At 39.9% G+C, this 25,216-nt stretch overlaps 5 protein-coding genes and 1 non-coding gene across 10 annotated transcripts; 3 read left to right on the forward strand and 3 right to left on the reverse strand.

Moving 5' to 3' along the window:
- The first annotated feature begins 361 nt into the window (after positions 1 to 361).
- On the forward strand, positions 362 to 558 carry LOC138890886 (U2 spliceosomal RNA). The gene has a single exon (XR_011407251.1). It is a non-coding gene; the product is annotated as a U2 spliceosomal RNA (small nuclear RNA).
- A 49-nt stretch (positions 559 to 607) lies between these two features.
- Positions 608 to 5,363, reverse strand: LOC104221757 (CBS domain-containing protein CBSX3, mitochondrial). 2 transcript variants are annotated; one of them, XM_009772887.2, is made up of 7 exons: positions 2,981 to 5,363; positions 2,284 to 2,887; positions 1,735 to 2,035; positions 1,548 to 1,629; positions 1,107 to 1,180; positions 966 to 1,026; positions 608 to 889 (listed from the first exon to the last, which is right to left on the reverse strand). In XM_009772887.2, exons 3-7 carry the CDS (start codon positions 2,026 to 2,028, stop codon positions 747 to 749), a joined length of 654 nt encoding a protein of 217 aa, XP_009771189.1. In that variant the 5' UTR covers positions 2,029 to 2,035; positions 2,284 to 2,887; positions 2,981 to 5,363; the 3' UTR covers positions 608 to 746. The 2 variants fall into 2 exon arrangements, with proteins under 2 accessions (XP_009771189.1, XP_009771190.1); XM_009772888.2 differs by having other exon boundaries at positions 1,735 to 2,086.
- LOC104221760 (early nodulin-like protein 1) lies at positions 3,039 to 3,656 on the forward strand. The gene has a single exon (XM_009772891.1). It carries the CDS (start codon positions 3,039 to 3,041, stop codon positions 3,654 to 3,656), a length of 618 nt encoding a protein of 205 aa, XP_009771193.1.
- Positions 5,364 to 5,462: 99 nt separating the features above from the next.
- LOC104221756 (tubby-like F-box protein 5) lies at positions 5,463 to 16,018 on the reverse strand. The gene is given in 9 exon segments (XM_070172348.1): positions 5,463 to 5,747; positions 5,749 to 5,903; positions 5,906 to 6,381; positions 6,467 to 6,596; positions 6,910 to 6,997; positions 7,084 to 7,453; positions 9,780 to 9,903; positions 15,413 to 15,819; positions 15,968 to 16,018. Coding segments are annotated over 6 exon segments (1,242 nt in total). The 5' UTR covers positions 7,441 to 7,453; positions 9,780 to 9,903; positions 15,413 to 15,819; positions 15,968 to 16,018; the 3' UTR covers positions 5,463 to 5,711.
- Positions 16,019 to 16,201: 183 nt separating this feature from the next.
- Positions 16,202 to 18,478, forward strand: LOC104233736 (flocculation protein FLO11). The gene has a single exon (XM_009787171.2). The coding sequence runs from the start codon at positions 16,202 to 16,204 to the stop codon at positions 18,476 to 18,478; it is 2,277 nt and encodes a 758-aa protein (XP_009785473.1).
- A 221-nt stretch (positions 18,479 to 18,699) lies between these two features.
- Positions 18,700 to 21,722, reverse strand: LOC104233737 (tubby-like F-box protein 5). Of its 4 annotated transcripts, none has more exons than XM_070172346.1 (5): positions 21,536 to 21,722; positions 20,341 to 21,340; positions 20,187 to 20,253; positions 19,730 to 19,862; positions 18,700 to 19,644 (listed from the first exon to the last, which is right to left on the reverse strand). In XM_070172346.1, the coding sequence occupies exons 2-5, from the start codon at positions 20,788 to 20,790 to the stop codon at positions 18,975 to 18,977; spliced, it is 1,320 nt and encodes a 439-aa protein (XP_070028447.1). In that variant the 5' UTR covers positions 20,791 to 21,340; positions 21,536 to 21,722; the 3' UTR covers positions 18,700 to 18,974. The 4 variants fall into 4 exon arrangements, with proteins under 4 accessions (XP_070028447.1, XP_070028446.1, XP_070028448.1 ...); XM_070172345.1 differs by having other exon boundaries at positions 21,454 to 21,722; XM_070172347.1 differs by having other exon boundaries at positions 20,341 to 20,721; positions 21,217 to 21,722.
- Between the last annotated feature and the right edge of the window lie 3,494 nt (positions 21,723 to 25,216).

Here is a 25,216-nt window from a genome sequence, read left to right on the forward strand (position 1 = left end):
CAAAACTAATGTTAATGAGTTATATTAGCCTTCTGTAGAGGTTTCTATGCACACCTCCTTTTAACGGCCTAGTCTTATGTGGATATCAAAAACTCATTAAAATGCTTGACGGTAAGATCCAAAAAAATTCATAGCTTTAATAACTGTTCCTTACTTATTTTGTAATCCCACCATTTGTATTTTACATCCATGTGTCGCTCAGTCTCAGATATGAACATAAAATTGTTCATAAAATTTGGTTTGATCATAAATAGAGTTTAGCACCTTAAGCTTTGCTGGAGCAGTTTCCATATCGGAAGATGCTAATAAGTAGAAAACAGAGAGTTGCTATAAAAGCGAAGTCCCGTCATTGTGATTAAGCATACCTTTCTCGACCTTTTGGCTAAGATCAAGTGTAGTATTTGTTCTTATCAGTTTAATATTTGATATGTGGGTCATTGGTCCACCCGATATTAACTCAATTTTTTTAAGGGGGAGAATTTACTAAGGTAGCTTGCTACTTGGGCTCTCGCATGTTGTCCATGCGTTGCACTACTGCACAGGCCTGGCGCACCCCTCCAGATCAATTACAAATTTAATTATTTTGATTTGATTTTGATTGTGATGATTGAAGAGGAAGAAAGTAAATATTTCATAATGGTTTGATTGAACTTGTTCCCAGTTATTTTAAGAAATACACTGAGAAAATGAAAGTAGTGGTTTGTCAACAAGCAATTTTGATATTAGTAGCTTTGCTAAATATGTTTTCAGTAGTAATCCCCTCGAATGAATTGATTCAGTTGGTTCACTTCTCCAGTTTGTTGCTCCACCACTGCTTTGACAATATCTGCAACAGAAATCATGCCTACCACCTTTCCGTCTATCACTGGAACATGTCGTACGTGATGTTCTGTAATCACAAAACATTCCATCATTTCCCTTAAATCATATCCATTGTCATTAGTTGAACAAGTAGTAATACTTACCACTCATGAGTTGCATTGCTTGAAGAATGTTTGTGTCGGATGTGACTGTTATGAGCTTGCTCTGTTGCACAGGTAGGGATAATGAGCAGAAAAATAGAAAAGAGATGAGCAAATAAGCCAAGAAGACAATATCTAGGGTACCTGCTCGGTCATAATATCTCCCACTCTTGTGTATTTAGATGATCTATCCTGCACAATTACCTTCCGCAGATAGTCTGCTCCCTCGAAAAAAAAATCACACAATTTTTGGTTAAGAAGGGGAGCCTTGGAGCAACGGTTAAGTTGTCTCAATGTGACTTATAGGTCACGGGTTCGAGCCGCGGAATCTGATGCAAGTAGGTTGCCTACATCACACCCCCTTAGGGTGCGGCTCTTCCCCGGACCCTGCATGAACGCGGGATGCTTTGTGCACCGGGCTGCCCTTTACACAAATTTTGTTTAAGAAACTCTTTTAAGTATAGACGAAGAAGTTCAACATTTTATCTAATTGAGCAAAATGTTTATTGCTACACAAATTGTGTAATAGAAAGTTTTGCAGTCTCGTCTATCTTTGGAGAATATGTGACTTGGAAGGCTAATTACCTCTTTCTGTTATAATTCCAGCTATCAGTTGATTCTCTCCTGGCTTTAGAACCACCAAAGATCCGATGTTATTGTCTGCCATCTACAAATTTGACACCATCATCATATGAACAATGTTATTTGTATGTCTATCACATAAATAAACATTGTTAACTTTCTATGTTGATGTTTAAGTTTAGCAACATACTTGTTTGATAGCATCATAAACTGTGTCATTTGTCCGACAACAAAGCCATGAACCACTTTCTTCTCCATCCTTTGTCAGTAATACATCAGATACTTTTGTATTCTCTAACCCTTTTTGCTGCATTGTGGACTGTGATACCATTATGGCATTGGCTTCCTTGTTTTGCGAGATGACACGTCCAAATCTTGCGAATATTTTGTTCATCTCACTTGTGCTTTTGAGCTGCGAGTTCTGTAGAATTGTAACCTTGAGCTTCTCATGACATGATCTAACCATTCGAAGAAGACCTTGCATTGCGTTTCTGTGATTATGGTACAACACTATCAAATGCTTATAGGTCACTTGTTTGTATCTGGTAACCATAGAGATACTAATGATTATTGGTAAGTGCATTACAAACGTGATAAAATGAACGGCCAACTCCATATTCGCTATATCTGTCTTTTTCAAGAAATAATAAATGTGCTTTTATGTTTTCGTCAAAATGAATGTTGAGACATAAAGTAGTTCTCAGTGTTCATAAAGTAGCAGAGAAATGAAAGAACTTACCTTAAGATGAGGAAAAGAAATCTTCAACTGGCAATTTGGTCTCAGCTAATTGATTATACTGTACTTGATAGAGTCACAAGAGAAGGAAGAGCACTCTCCCCTTTGTCGTTTATATGAGTTCCATTCCTGTGTTCTTTTCTTGAACTAAATCAGGTAAGTCCATGTTTGTTAATGTGAATTTTGCTTCTAATGCTTTCCTTCTTGGAGAGGTATTCGACTATTTTAAAGGAAAATAGCTTTTTAATTGCTGCTTTCTTTCATTCACATTTGGCTTAGTTTCTTCTTTTTCCCTCTTCCTTTGCCTCCTGCAGAGATATTCTTTAACTAGGAAATATAACTATTTGCCTTCATATTGCTGGCTTTTGCATACCGTTAAGAGTTATTGATTGTCTGGTTGTGGAATTTCTGTGAAATTTAAGTTACATCCAAAAAAGAATATTATGAAAAAGGTTGTGCAAAAAATGGTTTTGCATTTTAGAGTTAAACAATGGCCAAAAAACACTTTTAAGTGGATTATGCTAATCCATGCAGAGAAGAAACAAAGTTAGATGCTAACCTCAACCATAAGGCAAATTTCATTATTGGAATTCCAGAGAAAGGTTACCTGCGGCGAGAGGAAAAGAAGCAAAACGTGAAGGTAAGAAGGCAAACTGAGACATTCTAAGTCTTCAAATGTTCAAAGGTATCAAAAGCAAACCTTTATATATTGGTGCTTCTCACTGGTTGAATATCATATAACATTTATCCTAGTAAAAATGAAACGAAGATCCACATACCGCTTCCGTCTTCCTTGGTCACAACCTGCACCTGCTCCATCTCCAGCTCCAACACCTGCAAGCAAACCATCCACTCAGCCTACTACCAAAACAAGTCGCGCTCCCTCAACTCGTACTGGCTCAAGAGCTGCTTCACAGCCCTCCAGCAGCAGTACGCCCACAGCTATGCCGTCTTCCAGTCCTACAACTGAAAACCCAACTCGCAAGCAGCCACCAAGCGCCACCTCAACCACAACATCTGCAAAGCCTTCTTCACCAGCTCAACCTTCAGCTGAAAACAAAGCCCCTAACCAGCCATCGACCTCAAACTCTACACCAGCAAATGCTCCAGCTAGTTCACAATCTGAAACTCAAACCCCTACCACTACCATAAGCACCACCCCAACATCCACAATAGCTCAGAGCGGACCATCTAGTCCTCCAGGAGTTTCTCCCTCACCCTCTTCTCAAATTCGGGCATCCAGAACTGAGTCTCAACCATTGATACCATCTCAAGAACAGCAAGGGATCAGTTCTCAACCAGCCTCACCATCTGATGTGCCACTCTTACCTTTGATGCCTGGGATGAGTCACTTATCGCCAGGGGATCAGTTTTGAAGCCCATTCCGTTTCTTTCACTTGAACTATCCTACCCAACACGCAAGGATCCCAAAGTCCTCTCAACGGACCAATTAACCTCAAAGGTACCTCCTCCTGCAAGCCAGAGTATTTCTTCAAATCTTCAATCTGGTATAACCTCTCAAATGCAACAAAAGGATCAGACAATTGCTCAGCCAATATCTCCACTGAAACAATTAGACAGCTCAGAACCTTCTTCCAAATCCACTGAAGCACTTACATCAATTTATGGAAAAGAACCAAAGCTCACAGCACTTCGGCCACAGTCAGAACAAATGGAGCTTCCCAAGAAGGAGACCATATGTGACAGTGAAGCAAAAGTTAGGTCAAATGAAAAAATAATGCAACCTTTAAAACTATCAGAGGTGAAATCCACTAGAGGCATTACCGAAGAACCATCCCAGATATCAGACTCTTCAGGAATCAATGGCAAACCTAAGATGGTGACACAGTCAGAGACAAACATCCAGGAAACTAGAGAAGTGAAGGAAGTTGTGCAAGAGATGAGGGATAAAAACTATGCTGCAGGAGAAAATATTGGTGGTTTCCTGACATCCAAAAAGCAGCCAGGCATTGTTTTTCAATCAAAGCAAGCATATACAGAGCAGCAAGCCAGTTCTGATAATAATCAGATTCGGGTGAACCCTGTCTCTAACACAAAACATACAAGAACAATTTTTATCTCAGCCAAAGAACAAAACAGTTGCCAGTAGTTCCAGTAAGGAAACTGCGGTTTCCACTGAATAAGACATACCCCTTAACAAAGAGGTAAAAGATAACATCTCGAAGTTTATTCATAGAATGGCAGTTGGAGATGGCAAGCAAAATTTGGAAGAGGGACCGGGGAGTGTGATCACACTTGCAGGTGATAATAGAGGAGCATCTATGCAACTTGGTTCTGACTCATCCAGAAAAGAAGGGGCAATCCACATTCGCAGAGGCTACAAACTGAATCCAGATGAAAGTGCCGATGCAACTACAAGATGCAGAGGGAAATTCAGAGGGAAGACGACCAAAAGATGTAAGGACCATGGAAGGTCAAGAAATAGAGGCATATCTAAACTGCAACGTGCAGGGCATGAACAACTCAATTACATTTGACAGTGCCATTGAGGCAAAAAATTCAGGTATACATATGTTGTTCCCTCGTATGCCTTCAGAACCTATAAGATCAAGTGAGAGAACAGGACCCTTTGAGGCACACAAGGCTGAATTTAATGTAACCCCTGCCCAGAAACTTACATACGAGCCAAAGATCAGAAGAAGATGCCTCAAAGGCCTTTTCCTTCAACCAAGTGATTCTGATCCAGATAACCCCGGTTGCCATGTTGGCTGCATGGAGAAGAGTAATGATAACGAGATAGAGATTCTTTGAAAACTACAGTTGTAATACATGTAATTGTTAAAAGTTAAAAATCCTTGTGTACATACTGAGTAACCTCTGTTTAAAGCAACTGCAGTTGAGATGGCTGTGATATATGAAACATGATAGTTATGAAATGTTGTTCTACTGCCTCGTTTTGATGTGCATATGTGAATATTAGCCAAAATCTGATTAAAAGGGCAGCCCGGCGCACAAAGCATTCCGCGTTCACCCGGGATCTGGGGAAGGGACGCACTTCAAGGGGGTGTGATGTAGGCAGCCTACCCTGATGCTTGGCAAAATCTGATTAGCCAAAATCTGATTAAGAGAGAAACATAGGGAAAGAAGAAGAAAAGGGGAAAAAAGAAAGGAGAAGATAGAACGTCACTATGTTAGTTAAAGGGCAAATTACTTCTTGCGAACTGACAGAATTTTCGAATAAGTACAGCATGCTGAAGAATACAACAGAATTGCCACTTTTGCAGGTAGAATACTGCATGCACTAGAAGCATATCAGCCAAATTCTTACTACACAACGACCTATGTCTTTTGTGCCTGCACATAAAAGATCCTTCCTAAGGAGAGGGCTACAAAAAAGTATATATACACAACTTTGAAGACAAAAGCACAAAATGGCATGTAATAGTAGCCAAAAGAAAAAGGAAAAGAGGCTACTCGCAAGCAGGTTTGGTGTCAAAGCTACTTAAAACAGATTGCAAATGCTTGGAACGCCGATAGGGGGTAGTGGTAATCCATGGTGAAAATGTCTTTCCCTATCTTCCCAAATTGCAAGATTACTTTTTCTAGTTCTGTGATTGGGATGCCCTGGGATGTGCCAGAGGAGGCCACCAGCTGAAAATTCTGACAGAGGCCACTGTAACACGGCCTTTCAAATTCAGACACCAACATTGCAATTGTTCATGCCATCTTGGAGCTTTATTCCTCAAAATCAAAGGTTCTGTATTCTTTAGAATTGTTTCAACTGGCTCATCGAAACAACTACAAATAGAATCTTGGACTGTCCTATTTGAAACTGCTGATACTGAAGATGAATTGCACTGAACGTGTTCTTTGAAAGTTGCTGGTGTAGGAGCAGATCCACCTTCTTGAATTGCAGTGGAAGGGATCACATGCATAGTGCACTGCATTCTTCTTGGCCCCCTTGTACGTAGAACATTGACTTCCTAAGAAATGGTGTCCACATTGTGATTTCCAAATAACTGCTATGGCTCTACCTTCTTCATAGCAAACTTTTTATGTAACACACCACTGGAGTGGATCAATAAATTGCATGGTTGCTGAGCGTCATAAATAACAAACTTAGTCCCGAGAAAATTAGACCTGATCAATGGAAGCAATTAGTAGCAGGAGGACAATCTGGCCTTTTTTTCTTAAGACAAAGAATAAGATGAAGCTTCATACCAACCTTAACTTCCCAACATAACAATCACTTGCCCGGGAAAAATCATCTTTCGACATGGATATTAAGTCAGTGCATGTGGCCCTTCTAATCTTCTTTGCCGTCAATAGCAATTTACTGGCATCCCCTGAAAGAGCTGAATATGTTGAAATCATCAGACCTATATAAGATAATTTCTCACAAGTTATCATCTGAATCATCAAGATGGTGTAATAACAGTGAGACAGAAGAGTAGCGTTCGATAAGGTATCTTAAGCTGGAATCAATGATATCAGGAAGAAGTGTAGGAACTGAATCACAACTGGAGGGAGAAAAAGTACAAAGTGCATACATTTTCTATTTATTAGGAAAGCAACGAGATTGATCACAAATATAATTAGAAAGTCAGAGTAATAAACTTGAATTGATAGATCAAGAACAAAGTGGAGGGCGAGAGTATCATAATTTACCAGGACTCAGGCCAAGATATAATCGGAAAGTTGATGTTGCCCTTTCTCTTTTTATAAAGCACTGAATTGGACAACCTCTAGGCCCAGGCTAACAGGAATTCAAGAAGTGAAATCAGGGTCAGTTTGCTAATAAACAGCTAAACGAACAAGAAAATAATGCAACATCAAATCTACCTGCTTCAACGACGTAGGAAAAGTCAGCAGCCCACATTGTTCCGGAGTTCTAACAACCTCCTTGGTTGTTTCCCTCCAGGACCGGCACACAGAGGCACAGGTAACTACATCTCTACGGGCAGGCCATGTTATCTCACTTGCCTCTATTCGCTGGATTATGTCAAGCAGCAGTTCATGTGGCAAACTCGCCCACAGACTTTCTTGAACGACTATACATGGAGAGGATGTTAACCTCTCAAGAGCCACATATGACCTTCCACGGCTCAATACACACTTTTTCTCAGCTTGCTTTTTTGATTTGCCATCTACATTATCTCCTACCCCCTTAAGCTCATGAATAATTGATTTCATCGCCATTTCATTCCCTCGACTACTCGTATGTTGAGTAATAATCATGGAATCAAAGGATACAAGTAATGTTGAACTAAAAAAAAAGGAACATCAAATTCTACATCTCACACTACTGAATATGCGAAAGAGTTGCCTCCAACTCCAATTTTTGCAACCATTTTACCTCAAGCTTAGTTCTTAATGTTCAAATTCGAGTCAATTACTCAAATAGTCACTCAACTATCCCAAATTATCTCCTAAAGTCACTTTTCTTTCGTTTGTAACAACAAAGTCACTGAACTATGCCTATTGCACTCAGAAGGTGACTCAACTAGATTTTCCAAATTTTGGATTGCCAAATGCCTATTTTACCCTCTAAATTATAAACATTTATCTTCTTTTTATTTTTTTAAACTTTTTAATATTATGATTTTTTCCTTTTTAATTTATATTACGAACTTACTTATAGAATAAATAAATACTATTATTTATAAATTAAAAAAATAAAAAGTATTTAAGCATCTATAATGTTAGAATAACAAAATAATGAGCATAGTAAAAAAATTAATTAGAATAATTTGTTCGTAATAATAATTTTAATATTAACAACAAAAATTCAAAAATTTATTTACACAATCTAGAATGAAAGAAAATAAAGGTTGTAAAATATATATTCCATGCACGTAATATAAGAATAATTACTTAAATAAAGGTATTTTTATAATATACATTATATATTCTTGAAAATTATGCTCAATTATATTATTATGTTTCTACTAACTTTCCGACGACACAAAGTTATGTCACCGGAAAGTATGGGGACTATCTGTATAGGGTAAAATATGCTATGTTAAGTCGTTCATGGAAAAGGCGTATCCAGGATTTTGAGAGGATGGGTGCACTATTAAAAAGAGGTGGATCCAGAATATAAATTTTATGGGTTCAATATTTTTAGTTCTTACGATTGCTACCCATTACACTTTTTAAATAGGAATTTTCTTAAATCTATATTTATTTTTCATGTTGAAAATATTGGGATCAGTTGAACCCATTGACTACATGCTACATCATACACTACTTCTAGTTTTAATATACATATTTTGTTTAATCATATAAGATTTTACAGCGACAAAAGAAGAATAGGAATTTCAATGTGTGAAAATTTTGAAGAATAAACCAAACAAAAAAGAAATAAAAAGAAAAAGTACTTAAAATACGCAATAAATAACACCAGACACGGCCATTCCCGTGGGCATCTAGTTCTAGAAAAAAAGAGAGGAAAAAACAATAAGATTGACATAAGATTTGAACTCACAGCCTCACCTAGAGAGATACATCCAATAACCATCACATTATATAATACTTTGAGCATGGGTGCACAAACATATATTTAAAAAAAATATATAACATTACTATACATGATTTAGTGAGGGGAGCATGGGTTCACGTGCCACATGGAACCCCCTCCCTCTAGATACGCCCCTGGTGCATGGAATATATATAATATAATTGAGCATAATTTTCAAGAATATATAATGTGTATTATAAAAATAGCTTTATTTAAATAATTATTTTTATATTACGTGCATGGAATATATATTTTACAACATTTATTTTCTTTCATTCTGAATTGTGTAAATAAATTTTTGAATTTTTGTTGTTAATACTAAAATTATTATTACTAACAAATTTTTTTAATTAATTTTTTTACTATGCTCATTATTTTATTATCCAGCATTATATATGCTTAAATACTTTTTATTTTTTAATTTATAAATAATATTATTTATTTTATAGGTAAGTCCATGATATAAATTAAAAAGGAAAAATCATATTATTAAAAAGTTTAAAAAAATAAAAAGAAGATAAATGTTTATAATTTAGAGGGTAAAATAGGTATTTGGCAATCCAAAATATGGAAAATCTAGTTGAGTGATCTTTTGAGTGCAATAGGCATAGTTTAGTGACTTTGTTGTTACAAACGAAAGAAAAATGACTTTAGGAGATAATTTGGGATAATTGAGTGACCATTTGAGTAATGGACTCTGCAAAGAAGCTTTTAAATTGAAAATAATAGCCACATTATCTAACACTTCTTATCCAAACAAACTATTACTACTATAAAATCCAAAAACAGTGCAACTTTTTCTTCCAAATCAAACGTTTGATGAGAAAATGTGGAATTAAGCATGCAAAGTAAATACGATGAGTTTTTAGACTGGGAGAATGTAGAAATATCTAAAATACCAAAAAACTCAACATTTCAATTTCGAATTTGGTCCACAATTTTCTCAACAACAACAAAATAAAAAGGGTGAAAAGAAAAAACCCGGTAATTTACTTCAAATGCAAAGGGATTCAAATACCTATTTCGCGAATTTCGCTGATCCAAAAGCAAAAAACGAACTGATACGCTACCACCGTTCACGCTCCGATGTCTCCCAAACACAAAGCACAATCAAACTTTGGAAATAACGAAACGCCAAATTGCTGGTACAATTGTATGCATAAGTTCGTAAGTTTTGTTAAGAGTTCCAATGTGTAGGTAGAATACAAGGGATAATATTTATTGAATTAAACCAATTAAATGCAAATTTTACCTCTCTCAAGTTTTGTTAAAGGCTGAAAATGTTGGTTTATGTTTAGTTAACAATGACATGCTGAAAATGTTGGTTTATGTTTAGTCAACAATGGCATGCCAATTGGAAGAGTTGGTGGAAAGAGTTGGTGTGGATGCTAGGAGGAAGCTTCCTCCTTTGATGTCACCCATGACATCAAGAGGAGGTAGTTTGATGTCACCAATGACATCAAGAGGAGGTCTTTACCTCTATAAATAGATGCACTCCTTCACTTGTAGAAATCATCCCAAAATAATACAATACATTGTAGTGAGTAGAGAGTTAAGAGAGAAATTCTCTTAAGTGTAATTGGGAAATCTCCCCTTCCTTTGTTAATATTAAAAGGGCAATTGTTCTCTGGTGGACGTAGGATTATTTTGATCCGAACCACGTTAAATCTTGTGTTCTTTCTTTTACGTTTCCGCTAACAATTGGTATCAGAGCGACAGGATTCTTTAACGATCCAAGGAGAAAGAACAAGCAAATATGAGTTCCATGAAGTTTGAAATTGATAGATTCAATGGACGCAACAACTTCAATATCTGGAAGATCCAGATGATGGCGTTACTGCGGAGGGAAGGTTCAATCCATGCTATTGACAGAAAGTATCCTACGGATATATCAGCTCCCGACAAGGAGAAGATTGAAGGGGATGCATTGAGTGCAATCCAACTATCCCTTGCACCTAACGTGCTTTGTGAAGTGAGTACGGGTACCGAAGAGACGGCCAAACAGTTGTGGGAAAAGCTAGAAGGGCTATACCAAGACCGATCAGTGACAACAAGAATGTTGTTACAACGGCGTCTTCACACATTTAAGATGGGGTCAGGTACTTCGTTACAAGATCATTTAGATGCGTTTAATAAACTTGTCATGGACTTACAGATTGCAGGAATTAAAAGGGAGGAGGAGACGCTTGCATGTGCTTTGCTATTTTCATTGACTTCAGGATATCGTGATATTGAGAATTCAATGATGTATAGCAAGGAGCCTATCAAGCTTGAGCAAGTGCGGCAGGCACTTAACTCTAGTGATGTGCGGAGGCACATTGAAGGAGATAGAGATGACCAGGCAAGTGGCCTCTTTGTAAGAGGCCGGACTAGCCAACAGGGAAAGACCAAATCAAAGCACAGATCAAAGTCTCGTGTGAACAAGAAGAATACAGAGTGTTGGGGTTGTGGCAAGAAGGGGCACTTTGAACGAGATTGCCCAATGTCAAAGTCCAAGGAAAAGGCGAGTGCATCTACAGTTGAACAGGTACATAATTTTGATAATGATTATGTACTAACAACATCGTGTAATAATAATAGTAGTTATGAAAACAAATGGGTGTTAGACTCTGCTTGTACTCTGCATATGACGTTCCGAAAAGACTGGTTTAGCAGCTACGAGAAAAGTGGAGGAACCGTAGTAATGGGCAATAATGCAACTTGTGCAATAGTTGGCATTGGCTCAGTTCGGGTTCGCTGCCATGATGGAATCGTGAGGACTATTACACAAGTCCGTCATGTTCCTGATCTGAAGAAGAATTTGATCTCCTTGGGTACTCTGGATGAACAAGGCTACAGGTACATGAGCGAAGCAGGAACTATGAAGGTGACTAAAGGTTCTTTAGTCATGCTGAAAGGCAAGCTGGAGAACGGCCTTTACACATTGGCCGGAAGCACCATTGTTGGCTCTGCAAATGCATCTACAGTGCAGTTATCTAATGATGACAAGGCAAGACTATGGCACATGAGACTGGGTCATATGAGCGCACGTGGACTGGAGATGTTGAGCAATCGTAAACTTTTGGAAGGTGAGAAGATCAGCACGCTTGACTTCTGTGAGCACTGCGTTCTAGGGAAGCAGAAGAAGGTCAGCTTCAGCACTGGCAAACACAAGACAAGAGGAGTGCTAGACTACATCCATTCAGATTTATGGGGTCCTTCTAAACTTCCATCGAAGGGCGGAAAGAGGTATCTTCTCATTTTTATTGATGATTTCTCACGAAAGGTTTGGGTGTATTTTTTGAAGGCAAAAAGTGATGCTTTTGAAGCATTTAAAGAGTGGAAGATTTTGGTTGAAAATCAAATGGAGCGGAAAATCAAGTATCTTCGCACAGACAATGGCTTGGAGTTTTGCAATGAAGAGTTTAATGAATTCTGCAAGGTTCATGGGATCTCAAGACATAGGACTGTCAGGCATACCCCACAGCAGAATGGAGTTGCCGAGAGAATGAACAGAACTCTTCTTGAAAAGGCTCGTTGTATGCTCCTACAAGCCAAAATGTCCAAAGTATTTTGGGCTGAAGCAGTTCACACTGCTGCTCATATTGTCAATCGATCTCCAGCATCGGCAATTGACTTTAAGACTCCGAATGAGGTATGGTCAGGTGAACCCTCTAACTATTCATACTTACGAGTATTTGGGTGTCCAGCTTATTATCACGTTAATGAAGGAAAGCTTGAACCAAGGGCTAAGAAGGCCATATTCGTAGGGTATGTGGATGGAGTAAAAGGGTACAAACTTTGGTGTTTGTCTTTACTCAAATTTATAGTTAGTAGAGATGTCACCTTCGATGAATCCTCTATACTTGATCCCCGTAAAGTTTCCGTGGAGTTTTCAGGAAACAAGAACAACGAGCAGGTGGAGCTTCCGGTGGAGCTTGCCAAGGAAAAGGATCAAGAGACTCAGGTTAAAGATGAGTCAGAAGATGTAGGCGTTGAAGAACTTGCTGTCAATGAACCATACACAATTGCGAAGGGGAGGGAGAAGAGGCAGACACGAGAACCGGAACGCCTTATAAATCAAGCAAACTTGATTGCATATGCGTTCGTAGCTGCACAAGAAGAGATTAAAGATCTGGAGCCCTCCTCGTATATTGAAGCAACTTCTTGCAAGGATGCCGCACAATGGCGGTTAGCCATGACTGAAGAGATGGAGTCTCTTCACAAGAATCAGACATGGGTCTTAGTGAAAAGACAAAAGGGGAAGAGGACAGTTGGATGCAAGTGGGTCTACCGAAAGAAAGAGGGAATTCCTGAAGTGGAAGATGCTAGGTTCAAGGCGAGATTGGTTGCAAAAGGTTTCAGCCAAAAGGAGGGAATTGACTACAATGAGATTTTCTCTCCGGTCGTGAAGCATAGCTCAATTCGCGTGCTACTAGCATTGGTTGCACAATTTGACTTGGAGCTTCAACAGCTTGATGTCAAAACTGCTTTCTTACACGGTGATCTAGAAGAGACAATCTATATGGATCAACCTGAAGGTTTCCTAGCTGAGGGAAAAGAAGATCACGTATGCCAACTAAAGAAGTCTTTGTATGGTTTGAAGCAATCCCCTAGACAGTGGTACAAGAGGTTTGATGCATTCATGACTACACATGAATTCTCAAGGAGTGCATTTGATAGTTGTGTGTATCACAAGAAGATGTCTGGTAACTCAATGATTTATTTACTGTTGTATGTTGATGATATGCTTATTGCTGCTAACAACATTACAGAGATAAATGCTTTGAAGAAACTATTGAGTAAGGAATTTGACATGAAGGATTTAGGAGCTGCAAAGAAAATCCTTGGTATGGAGATTTCAAGAGAAGACGATGTTGTACATCTTTCTCAGAAGAGGTATATTGAAAGGGTTCTCGAGAGATTCAATATGCAAACGTGCAAGCCTGTAAGTACACCATTAGCTCCTCATTTTAAACTTTCAGAGTCACAAATGCCTCAGTCCGAGGATGAGGTGGAGCATATGTCAAAGATTCCTTATGCCAGTGCAGTTGGTAGTATTATGTATGCTATGGTATGCACACGTCCAGATATTGCTCAATCTGTAAGTGTGGTAAGTAGATACATGTCCAACCCAGGAAAGAGGCATTGGGAAGCTGTCAAGTGGATATTGAGATATCTCAAAGGAGCTTCTGGTGTTGGTCTTACCTTTCGAAAAAGTGGTACAGGTATTTCAATTCTCGGTTATGTGGATTCTGACTATGCAGGAGATCTTGACAGAAGAAGGTCCACAACTGGATACATCTTTACCCTCGTTGGCAGTGCCGTCAGTTGGAAGTCGACTTTGCAGTCGATTGTCGCTTTGTCTACGACAGAAGCAGAATACATGGCAGCAGCGGAGGCGGTAAAGGAAGCTATCTGGTTGAAAAGTTTAGTAGCGGAATTGAGTTTGGTTCAGCTGGAATCAACTCTTAGATGTGATAGTCAGAGTGCTATTCATCTAATGAAAAATCAGAGATTTCATGAGCGCACTAAACACATTGATGTCAGATTTCATTTTATTCGAGATGTTATTGATGAGGGAACTATCAAGGTCGTGAAGGTTATCACAGACGATAATGCTGCAGACATGTTGACCAAGATAGTCCCGCTCGCTAAGTTTGCACACTGCAAGGACTTGGCGGGGGTGTGCATCAACTGATGCAACTCCGAAGAGAACAGTTGCTAGGTGGAGGTGGTATGTTCAACAATGGTTTGATTCTTCTTGTTTCTTACAACGGGGTTGCCCAGTAAGCTTAGAAGTTTTGGCCAGAGTTGTTCACACGCTCGAAACGCAAACCAAGGTGGAGATTGAAAATGTTGGTTTATGTTTAGTTAACAATGACATGCTGAAAATGTTGGTTTATGTTTAGTCAACAATGGCATGCCAATTGGAAGAGTTGGTGGAAAGAGTTGGTGTGGATGCTAGGAGGAAGCTTCCTCCTTTGATGTCACCCATGACATCAAGAGGAGGTAGTTTGATGTCACCAATGACATCAAGAGGAGGTCTTTACCTCTATAAATAGATGCACTCCTTCACTTGTAGAAATCATCCCAAAATAATACAATACATTGTAGTGAGTAGAGAGTTAAGAGAGAAATTCTCTTAAGTGTAATTGGGAAATCTCCCCTTCCTTTGTTAATATTAAAAGGGCAATTGTTCTCTGGTGGACGTAGGATTATTTTGATCCGAACCACGTTAAATCTTGTGTTCTTTCTTTTACGTTTCCGCTAACAATTGGTATCAGAGCGACAGGATTCTTTAACGATCCAAGGAGAAAGAACAAGCAAATATGAGTTCCATGAAGTTTGAAATTGATAGATTCAATGGACGCAACAACTTCAATATCTGGAAGATCCAGATGATGGCGTTACTGCGGAGGGAAGGTTCAATCCATGCTATTGACGGAAAGTATCCTACGGATATATCAGCTCCCGACAAGGAGAAGATTGAAGGGGATGCATTGAGTGCAATCCAACTATCCCTTGCACCTAACGTGCTTTGTGAAGTGAGTACGGGTACCGAAGAGACGGCCAAACAGTTGTGGGAAAAGCTAGAAGGGCTATACCAAGACCGATCAGTGATAGTAGTTCTCAGTGTTCATGAAGTAGCAGAGAAATGAAAGAACTTACCTTAAAACGAGGAAAAGAAATCTTCAAATGGCAATTTGGTCTCAGTTAATGATTGATTATATTGTACTTGATAGTCACAAGAGAAGAAAGAGCACACTCCCCTTTGTTGTTTATATGATTTCCATTCTTGTGTTCTTTTCTTGAACTACTAAATCAGGAAAGACCATGTCTGTTAATGCAATTTTTTCTTCTAATGCTTTGCTTCTTGGAGAGGTAATTGAGTATTTTAAAGGAAAATAGCTTTTTTAGTTGCTGCTTTCTTTCACATTTGGCTTAGTTTCTTCTTTTTCCCTCCTCCTTTGCCTCCTGCAGAGATATTCTTTAACAAAGAAATAAAACAATTTGCCTTCATATTGCTGGCTTTTGCATATCGTTGAGAGTAATTTCATTGTCTGGTTGTGGCATTTCTGTGAAATTCAAGTTACATAAAATGAATATTATTAAAAACGTTGTGCAAAAAATGGTTTTGCATTTTAGAGTTAAACAATGGCCAAAAAACACTTTTAAGTGGATTATGCTAATCCATGCAGAGAAGAAACAAAGTTAGATGCCAACCTCAACCATAAGGCAAATTTCATTATATGATTTTCAAATAGAGGTTGCCTGCGGTGAGAGGAAAAGAAGCAAAAGGTGAAGGTAAGAAGGCAAGCTAAGACATTCTAAAGTCTTGAAATGTTCAAAGGTATCAGAAGCAAACCTGTATATAGTGATGCTTCTCACTGGTTGCATATCATCATCGGACAATTGAACAACAAATTTCTTTTGCTTCATAACATTTATCCTAGTAAAATGGAACGAAGATCCACATTCCGCTTCCGTCTTCCTTGGTCACAACCTGCACCTGCTCCATCTCCAGCTCCAATACCTGCAAGCAAACCATCCACTCAGCCAACTACCAAAACAAGTCGCGCTCCCACAACTCATACTGGTTCACGAGCTGCTTCACAGCCCTCCAGCAGCAGTACACCCACAGCTACGTCGTCCTCCAGTCCAACTGAAACCTCAACTCCCAACCAACCACCAAGCGCCACCTCAACTGCGACATCTGGAAAGCCTTCTTCACCAGCTCAACCTTCAGCTGGCACTCAAGGCCGTAACGAGGTCCCCACCAGTACAACCGCCCCGAAACCAATATCTCCTACGCCTTTTCCTCAGCCCTCAGCTGAAATGAACGCACCTAGCCAGCCCTCCACAAGTACAAGCACTTTAACTGAAACTACCCCAATTCCTCCTCAACCTTCAGCTGAAAGCAAAGCCCCCATCCAGCCCTCTACCACAAACACAAGCCCTTTACCTGAAAGCACCACAGTTCCTCCTCAACCTTCAGCTGAAAGGAAAGCCCCAGTCCAGTCATCAACCACAAACTCTACACCTGCAAATGCTCCAGCTAGTCCGAAATCTGAAACTCAAACCCCTACCACTGCCATAACCACCATGCCTACATCCACAATAGCTCAGAGCGGACTATCTAGTCCTCCAGGAGTTTCTCCCTCACCCTCTTCTCAAACTCGGGCATCAAGAATTGAGTCTCAGCCCTTGATACCATCTCTAGAACAGCAAGGGATCAGTTCTCAACCAGCCTCACCATCTGATGGGCCAACTAAGTCTCGGGTGTCCCCGCCTCCATCTCCATCCCCATCTCGTTCAGCTCCTCAATCACGAGAAATGAACCCGATATCCTCCCCAACACGCAAGGATCCCCAAGTCCTCTCAACAGACCAATTAACCTCAAAGGTACCTCCTCCTGCAAGCCAGAGTACTTCTTCAGATCTTCCATCTGGTATGACATCTCAAATGCAAGAAAAAGATAAGACAATTGCTCTGCCAACATTTCCGCTGAAACAATTAGACAGTTCAGAACCTTCTTCCAAATCCACTGAAGCACTTACATCAATTTCTGGAAAAGAACCAAAGTTCACAGCAATTCGTCCACAGTCGGAACAAATGGAGCTTCTCAAGAAAGAGACCATATCTGACACAGTCGCTGAAGCAAAAGTTAAGTCACCTGAAAAGGTAATGAAATCTTCAGAAATATCAGAGGTGAAATCCACTAAAGGCATTACACAAGAACCATCCCAGATATCAGACTCTTCAGGAATCATTGATGAACCTAAGATGGTGAGACAGTCAGAGACAAACATCCAGGAAACTAGAGAAGTGAACGAAGTTGTGCAAGAGATGAGGAATAAAAACTATGGTACAGGAGAAAAAATTGGTGGTTTACTGACATCCACAAAGCAGCCAGGCACTGCGTTTCAATCAAAGAAAGCATATACAGAGAAGCAATCCAATTCTGATAACGACCAAATTCGGGTGAACCTGGTTTCTAATGGAAACCATACAAAAACAGTTTCGTCTCAGCCAAAAAACAAAACAATTGTCAATAGTTCTAGTAAGGAAACTGCCGGTTTCGCTGAACAAGATATACCCCTTAATAAAGAGGTAAAAGATAACATCTCGAAGTTTATTCATAGGATGGCAGTTGGAGATGGGAAGCAAAATTTGGAAGAGGGACCGGTTAGCGTGATCACCCTTGCAGGTGATAATAGAGGAGCATCTATGCAACTTGGTTCTGACTCATCCAGTAAAGAAGGGGCAATTCATATTCACAGAGGCTACAAACTGAATCCAGATGAAAGTGCCGATGCAACCACAGATGCAGAGGGATATTCAGAGGGAAGACGACCAAAAGATGCAAGGACCATGGAAGATCAAGAAATAGAGGCATATCTAAACTGCAACGTGCAGGGCCTGAACAACTCAATTACATTTGACAGTGCCATTGCGGCAAAAAATCCAGGTATACATATGTTGTTCCCTCATATGCCTTCAGAACCTATACGATCAAGTGGGAGAACAGGCCCCTTTGAGGCACACAAGGCTGAATTTAATGTAACCCCAGCCCAGAAACTTACATACGAGCCAAAGATCAGAAGAAGATGCCTCACAGGCCTTTTCCTTGAACCAAGTGATTCTGATCCAGATAACCCTGAAAAATCTCCTCGACATGGTTGCCATGTTGGCTGCATGGAGAAGAGTAATGATAACGAGATAGATATTCTTTGAAAACTACAGTTGTAATACATGTAATTGGTAATAAAATCCTTGTGTACATACTCAATGATCTCTGCTTAAAAAAACTGCAATAGAGATGGCTGTGATCTATGAAATGTGATAGTAATGAAATGTTGTTCTTTACTGTCTCGTTTTGATGTGCATTTCGAAATTTTGGCCAAAATCTGATTTGAGAGAAAAGTAGGGCAAGGGGAAGAAAGAAGACATATATGTTAGTTAAAAGGCAAATTACTTCTTCCAAACTGACTTAATGTTCGAATAAGTTCAGCACGCTGAAGAATACAACAGAATTGCCACTTTTGCAGGCAGAACACTTGCATGCAACTTAAAATCATATCAGCCAAATTCCTACTAGAGACAACCTACAGCCTGCACATAAAAGATCCTTCCTAAGGAGAGAAAAAAAAAATAACACACACACATACAACATTGAAGACAAAAGCACAAAATGGCATGTAATAGTAGCCAAAAGAAAAAGAAAAAGAGGCTACTCGCAAGCAGGCTTGGTGTCAAAGCTACTTAAACAAACTGCAAATGCTTGGAACGCCGATAGGGGGTAGTGGTAATCCATAGTGAAAATGTCTTTCCCTATCTTCCCAAATTGTAGGATTACTTTTTCTTGTTCTGTAATTGGGACTCCCTGGGATGTGCCGGAGGAGGCCACCAGCTGAAATTTTTTGACAGAGGCCACTGTAACACGCCCTTTAAAATTTAGACACCCACATTGCAATTGTTCATGCCATCTTGGAGCTTTGTTCCTCAAAATCAAAGGATCTGCATGCTTTTTAATTGTTTTAACTGGCTCATCGAAACAACTACAAATCGAATCTTCGATCTCCCTATTCAAAACTGCTGATACTAAAGATGAATTGCAATGAGCATGTTCTCCGAAAGTTGCTGGTGTAGGAGCAGATCCACCTTCTTGAATTGCAGTAAAAGGGATCGCATGCATAGTGCACCGCATTCTTCTTGGTCCCCTCGTACGTAGAACATTGACTTCATAAGGTACGGTACCCACATTGTGATTTCCATATAACTGCTTCGGCTCTACCCTCTTCGATGGAAACTTTTTATACAACATACCACTGGACTGGATCAACAAGTTGCATGGTGGCTGAGCATCATAAATGACAAACTTAGTCCCGAGAAAATTAGACCTGATCAGTGGAAGCGATTAGTAGCAGAAGGACAATCTGTCATTTTTTTCTTAAGACAAAGAATAAGATGAAGCTTCATACGAACCTCAATTTCCCAACATAACAATCACTTGCCCGGGAAAAATCATCTTTTGACATGGATATTAAGAAGTCGGTGCACGTGGCCCTTCTAACCTTCTTAGCTGTCAATAGCAATTTACTGGCATCCCCTAAAAGAGCTGAATATGTTGAATCATCAGACCTATTTAGGTTAATTTCTCACAAGTTATGGTCTGAATCACCAAGATGGTGTAATAACAGTGAGACAACAGAAGAAAAAATAAGCAGTGTTGGATAAGGTATCTTATGCTGGAATCAATGATATAAGAAAGACGTTCAGGAACTGAATCACAACTGGAGGGAGAAAAAGCACAAAGTGCATACATTATTAGGAAAGCAACACCACAAATGTAACAAGAAAGCCAAAGCAATAAACTTGAATAAACAAAATAACGAAATCGAATTAAGTAACACAAGGGGGGGGGGGGGGAATCATAATGTACCAGGACTCAGACCAAGATATAACTGGAAAGTTGATGTTGATTGAATTGGACAATCTCTAGCCCCGGGCTAACAAGAATTGACAAAGAGAAATCACGGTCAGATTGCTATTAAACGGCTAAACAAACAAGAAAAATGATGCAACATCCAATCTACCTGCTTCAACGACGCAGGGAAAGTCAGCAGCCCACATTGCTCCGGAGTCCTAACAACCTCCTTGGTTATTTCCCTCCAGGACCGGCACACAGAGGCACAAGTAACTACATCTCTACGGGCAGGCCATGTTATCTCACTTGCCTCTATTCGCTGGATTATGTCAAGCAGCAGTTCATGTGGCAAACTCGCCCACAGACTTTCTTGAACGACTATACATGGAGAGGATGTTAACCTCTCAAGAGCCACATATGACCTTCCACGGCTCAATACACACTTTTTCTCAGCTTGCTTTTTTGATTTGCCATCTACATTATCTCCTACTCCCTTAATCTCATGAATAATTGATTTCAGTGCCATTTCATTCCCTCGACTACTCGTATGCTGAGTAATAATCATGGAATCAAAGGATACATTAAAAAAGTAATGTTGAACAAACAAAAGGAACATCATCAAAGTCTATCATCTCACACTACTGAATATGCAAAGGAGTTCCCTCCAACTCCAATTTTTGCACCATTTTACCTCAAGCTTAGTTCTTGATGTTCAAATTCTCAACAAAGAAGCTTTTAAATTGAAAATAATAGCCACATTATCTAACACTTCTTAGCCAAACAAACTATTATTACTACTATAAAATCCAAAAAGCGTGCAACTTTTTCTTCCAAATCAAATGCTTGATGAGAAAATGTGGAATTAAGCATGCAAAGTAAATACGATGAGTTTTTAGACTGGGAGAATGTAGAAATATCTAAAATACCAAAAAACGCAGCATTTTAATTTCGAATTTGGTCCCCAATTTTCTCAACAACGACAAAAGAAAAAAGGTGAAAAGAAAAAACCCGGTAATTTACTTCAAATGCAAAGGGATTCAAATACCTATTTAGCGAATTTCGCTGATCCAAAAGCAAAAAACGAACTGATACGCTACCACCGTTCACGCTCCGATGTCTCCCAAACACAAAGCACAATCAAACTTTGGAAATAACGAAACGCCAATTTGCTGGTACAATTGTATGCATAAGTTCGTAAGTTTTGTTAAGAGTTCCAATGTCTAGGTAGAATACAAGGGATAATATTTATTCATGAATTAAACCAATTAAATGCAAATTTTACCACTCTCAAGTTTCAATTTTTATTCTTGTGATTTAAATATTAATTTACATAATATTTTGTATTTCGAAACGAGAGATCGTGCCTAACGTTTGTATGGCACAACCGCCGCCGCTGTCAGCACTGTCCCCACCGGCTTCACGAACACCGCCGTGAGTGGGGCCACGTCCGCTAATTGGATCCCGAAAGTTCTGCTCTTTTTTTCCTTTTTCTTTTACTTTTCCGCTATTTTCTCATCCGTTAAATTTAAAGGTTGGCGTTGGGATCTTTTTCGTGTGAGCATTCATATATACCAGTGTGATTATATTCTTAATCATCCAATACTAGTATACTTTCTTATAGTGGCATAGTTACCTTTGTTAAGGGATGTCAATTTAGACTCTATATATATATATATATATATATATATATATATATATATATATATATATATATATGTTGTTTGACTCAAAAGATATTGAAACCTTTTTGAACAAATCAATCATATATATATATGTTGTTTGACTCAAAAGATATTGAAACCTTTTTGAACAAATCAATCAAAGATGAAGGGGTAAATCTCAGCTGAGTGTAATAATCTCTAGAAAGAATGATAGATAAAGAGAAGACGGTCACAAGATTTCTTTAACGATCTACTTTTATAAAAATCTTTTAGAAAACTTCTCATTCGTAAATAATAATGCAGCCAATCTTCGGAAAATCCCCTTTTTACAAGGTTATTGTCCTCTATATATACAAAGGGCGAAGCTCTTCTAAGCTGTAAAAAGCAAATTACAAGGAATATTCGAAGGAATGTTCCTAATGTTCCCTAATGGGCTTACACTGTTACAAGGGTCGTACAGTCTCTTGTTTGCCTTAAGGTCGTCTCTCTCAGGACATCGATTCAAGGAGACCCCGTCATTCGTCTTACTCGTCGTTGGTCGTGATTGGTCAAATTTGGACATATACAACTAGTCCCTTTATTACTCTGCACCGGAGATCATGTCGATGGACGGGGTAATGAATAATACCTCGAACCTCGAGACGTCCCCCTTGTCGCCTCATTAAAAACCTCACCGGGAAAACCCGATCGGGACAAAACCTGGGTGAGGGAAAAAGAGTACGACTTAAGTGGCGCCTCCTCTCAGAAGTGGAAGTATTTGAGGTGGGTGACATTCCAGTTGTTTTGGAGTAGTTTTTCCTCCATTGTCTCTAACTGGAATGCTCCTTTGTTTGCTGCGGCCGTGATTTTGTATGGTCTATCCCAGTTTATTCCTAGTTTTCCCTCATTAGGGTCTTTTGCGGCATGTGTTTTAGCCTTGAGGACGTGGTCTCCGACTTTGAGCAGTCGCACTTTGGCTTTCTTGTTGTAGTACCTTTCTACTTGTTGCTTCTGGGCCACTATTCTCACGTGGGCCATGTCTCTCCGTTCTTCGACTTCATCCAGATCTTGTAGTCTACTTTCGTCGTTGCTCGGCCCGCTTTAGTTGGAGTATCTCAAACTAGGCTCTCCGACCTCGACGGGTATAACTGCGTTAGTCCCGTAGATCAGTGAATATGGCATCTCACCTGTGGTGGTTTTGGCGTAGTGCGGTATGCCCATAATACTTTCGGTAGTAGTTCAGGCCATAGCCCTTTGGCGTCCTCAAGCTTCTTTTTCAATTTCAGCATTACTTTATTAGAGGATTCGGCTTGACCATTATTGGCGGGATGATATGGCGTGGAGAGTATTCGTTTGATGTGCCATTTTTTGAAAAACTCGGTCGTTTTCTTTCCGACGAACTGAGGTCCGTTGTCGCAGTTGATTTCTTTGGGGATGCCAAAATGGCATATTATGTTTTTCCATAACGTGATGACCTCTTGCTCACGTATCTAAGTGTATGCACCTGCTTCCACCCATTTAGAAAAATAATCAGTCAAAACCAAAAGGAAACGTACCTTACCTCGTCCTGCTGGGAGGGGTCCGACAATATCCATCCCCCATTTTATGAATGACCATGGTGAAGTGACGGAATGAATTAGTTCCCCTGCTTGATGTATCATAGGGGCGTACTTCTGACACTGTTCACATCTCATAACATAGTCCGCGACTTCATTTTTCATGGTAGGCCAGTAGTATCCGGCGCGGATGAGGCATCGGACGAGGGCGCGGTTTCCCGTGTGGGCACCACCGTGCCCTTCATGTACTTCTTCCAGTACTCGCCTTGTTTGATTTGGCCCAAGACATTTGGCTAGGGGGCTGCCGAATGTTCTTTTGTAGAGATCACCGTTTACGAGGCTGTATCTGGCTGCCTGTACCCAGAGCTTTTTGGCTTCTTTCTTATCTTGCGGGAGCATTCCATCCTACAAATATGCTACGAGGCGGTTGCGCTAGTCCCAAGTTAGGTTTACAGAGTGTACCTCGACGTGGTCTATTGCAGAATGGAGAAGGGTGACCACTTTTTCCTTGTTGATATTTTTGGTGGCCGCCGCTAGTTTGGCGAGGTTGTCTGCTTCGATATTCTGCGCCTTGGGTATTTGGTTGAGGCGACATTCATCGAATTCTGGTAGTAGTTTGTGAATTTCCGACTGGTACTTTTGTAGTCTCTGTTCTTTGATTTGGAAAGTCCCAGTGACTTGGTTCACCATGAGTTGAGAGTCGCAATGGAGGACGAGTCGTCGGGCGCCATATTTGAGGGCTAACTTCAAACCTGCAATCACAGCTTCATACACGGCCTCGTTGTTAGTTATCTCGGGGCATCGTATGGACTGGCGAATTACTTTGCCTGTAAGGACTTCGAGGAGAGTCCCAGTCCCGATCCCGAGGCACCATCGGTGTAAAGAACCCATAGGTCGGTATGTTTGGAAGCGCGGAGCTCTTCCTATTCTACTTAGCTTCAAGCAATATTTCTCGCTGAAATTAGCGGTGAAATCAGCGAGCACTTGCGACTTAATGGCAGTTCGCGGTTTGTATGTTATGTCGTGCTCGCTTAGTTCTATGGCCCACTTGGCCAGTCTACCCAAAAGTTCGGGTTTGTGTAGGATACCTCTTAAGGGGAAGGTTGTCACCACCTTTATGGGTGACATTGAAAATACGGTCTAAGCTTTCGTGAAGCTACGACTAATGCCAAAGCTAGTTTTTCAAGGTGAGGGTACCTCGTTTTGGCATCGATTAAGGTTTTTCTGATATAGTAAATCGGAGATTGCGTACCTTTGTTTTCACAGACCAATATTGCGCTTACCGCAACTTCGGAAACTGCTAGATACATAAGTAGACATTTACCCGAGTTCGCTTTGACGAGTAGTGGTGGCGAAGATAGATACGCTTTCAGTTTTCTCAGGGCGTCGTCACATTCTTCATTCCATTGCAGTCTGTGGTCTTTCCTTAGTACATTGAAGAATTTGTGACATCTATCCGAGGATCGTGAAATGAACCTCGACAGGGCGACTATTCGTCCTATTAATTTCTACACCTGCTTTTTGCTGTTCAGTATCTTTGGGATTGCATAGATGGCCCTGATCTAATCTGGGTTGACCTCGATACCCCTTTGTGACACTAGGAAACCAAGGAACTTTCCTGAAGTTACGCCGAAGGCACATTTTTCGGGATTCAGTTTCATCCCGTATTGCCTTAATATCTTGAAGGCTTCCTTCAGATGGACAATGTGATCCTCTTTCTTTGTCGATTTTACTAGCATGTCGTCGATGTAAACCTCCATGGTCTTACCGAGCTATTCTTTGAACATCTTGGTGACTAATCTTTGATACGTGACCCCTGCATTCTTGAGTCCGAACGGCATTACCTTAT

Source organism: Nicotiana sylvestris, chromosome 4 (assembly GCF_000393655.2).
Source record: "Nicotiana sylvestris chromosome 4, ASM39365v2, whole genome shotgun sequence".
Classification (NCBI taxonomy): domain Eukaryota; kingdom Viridiplantae; phylum Streptophyta; class Magnoliopsida; order Solanales; family Solanaceae; genus Nicotiana; species Nicotiana sylvestris.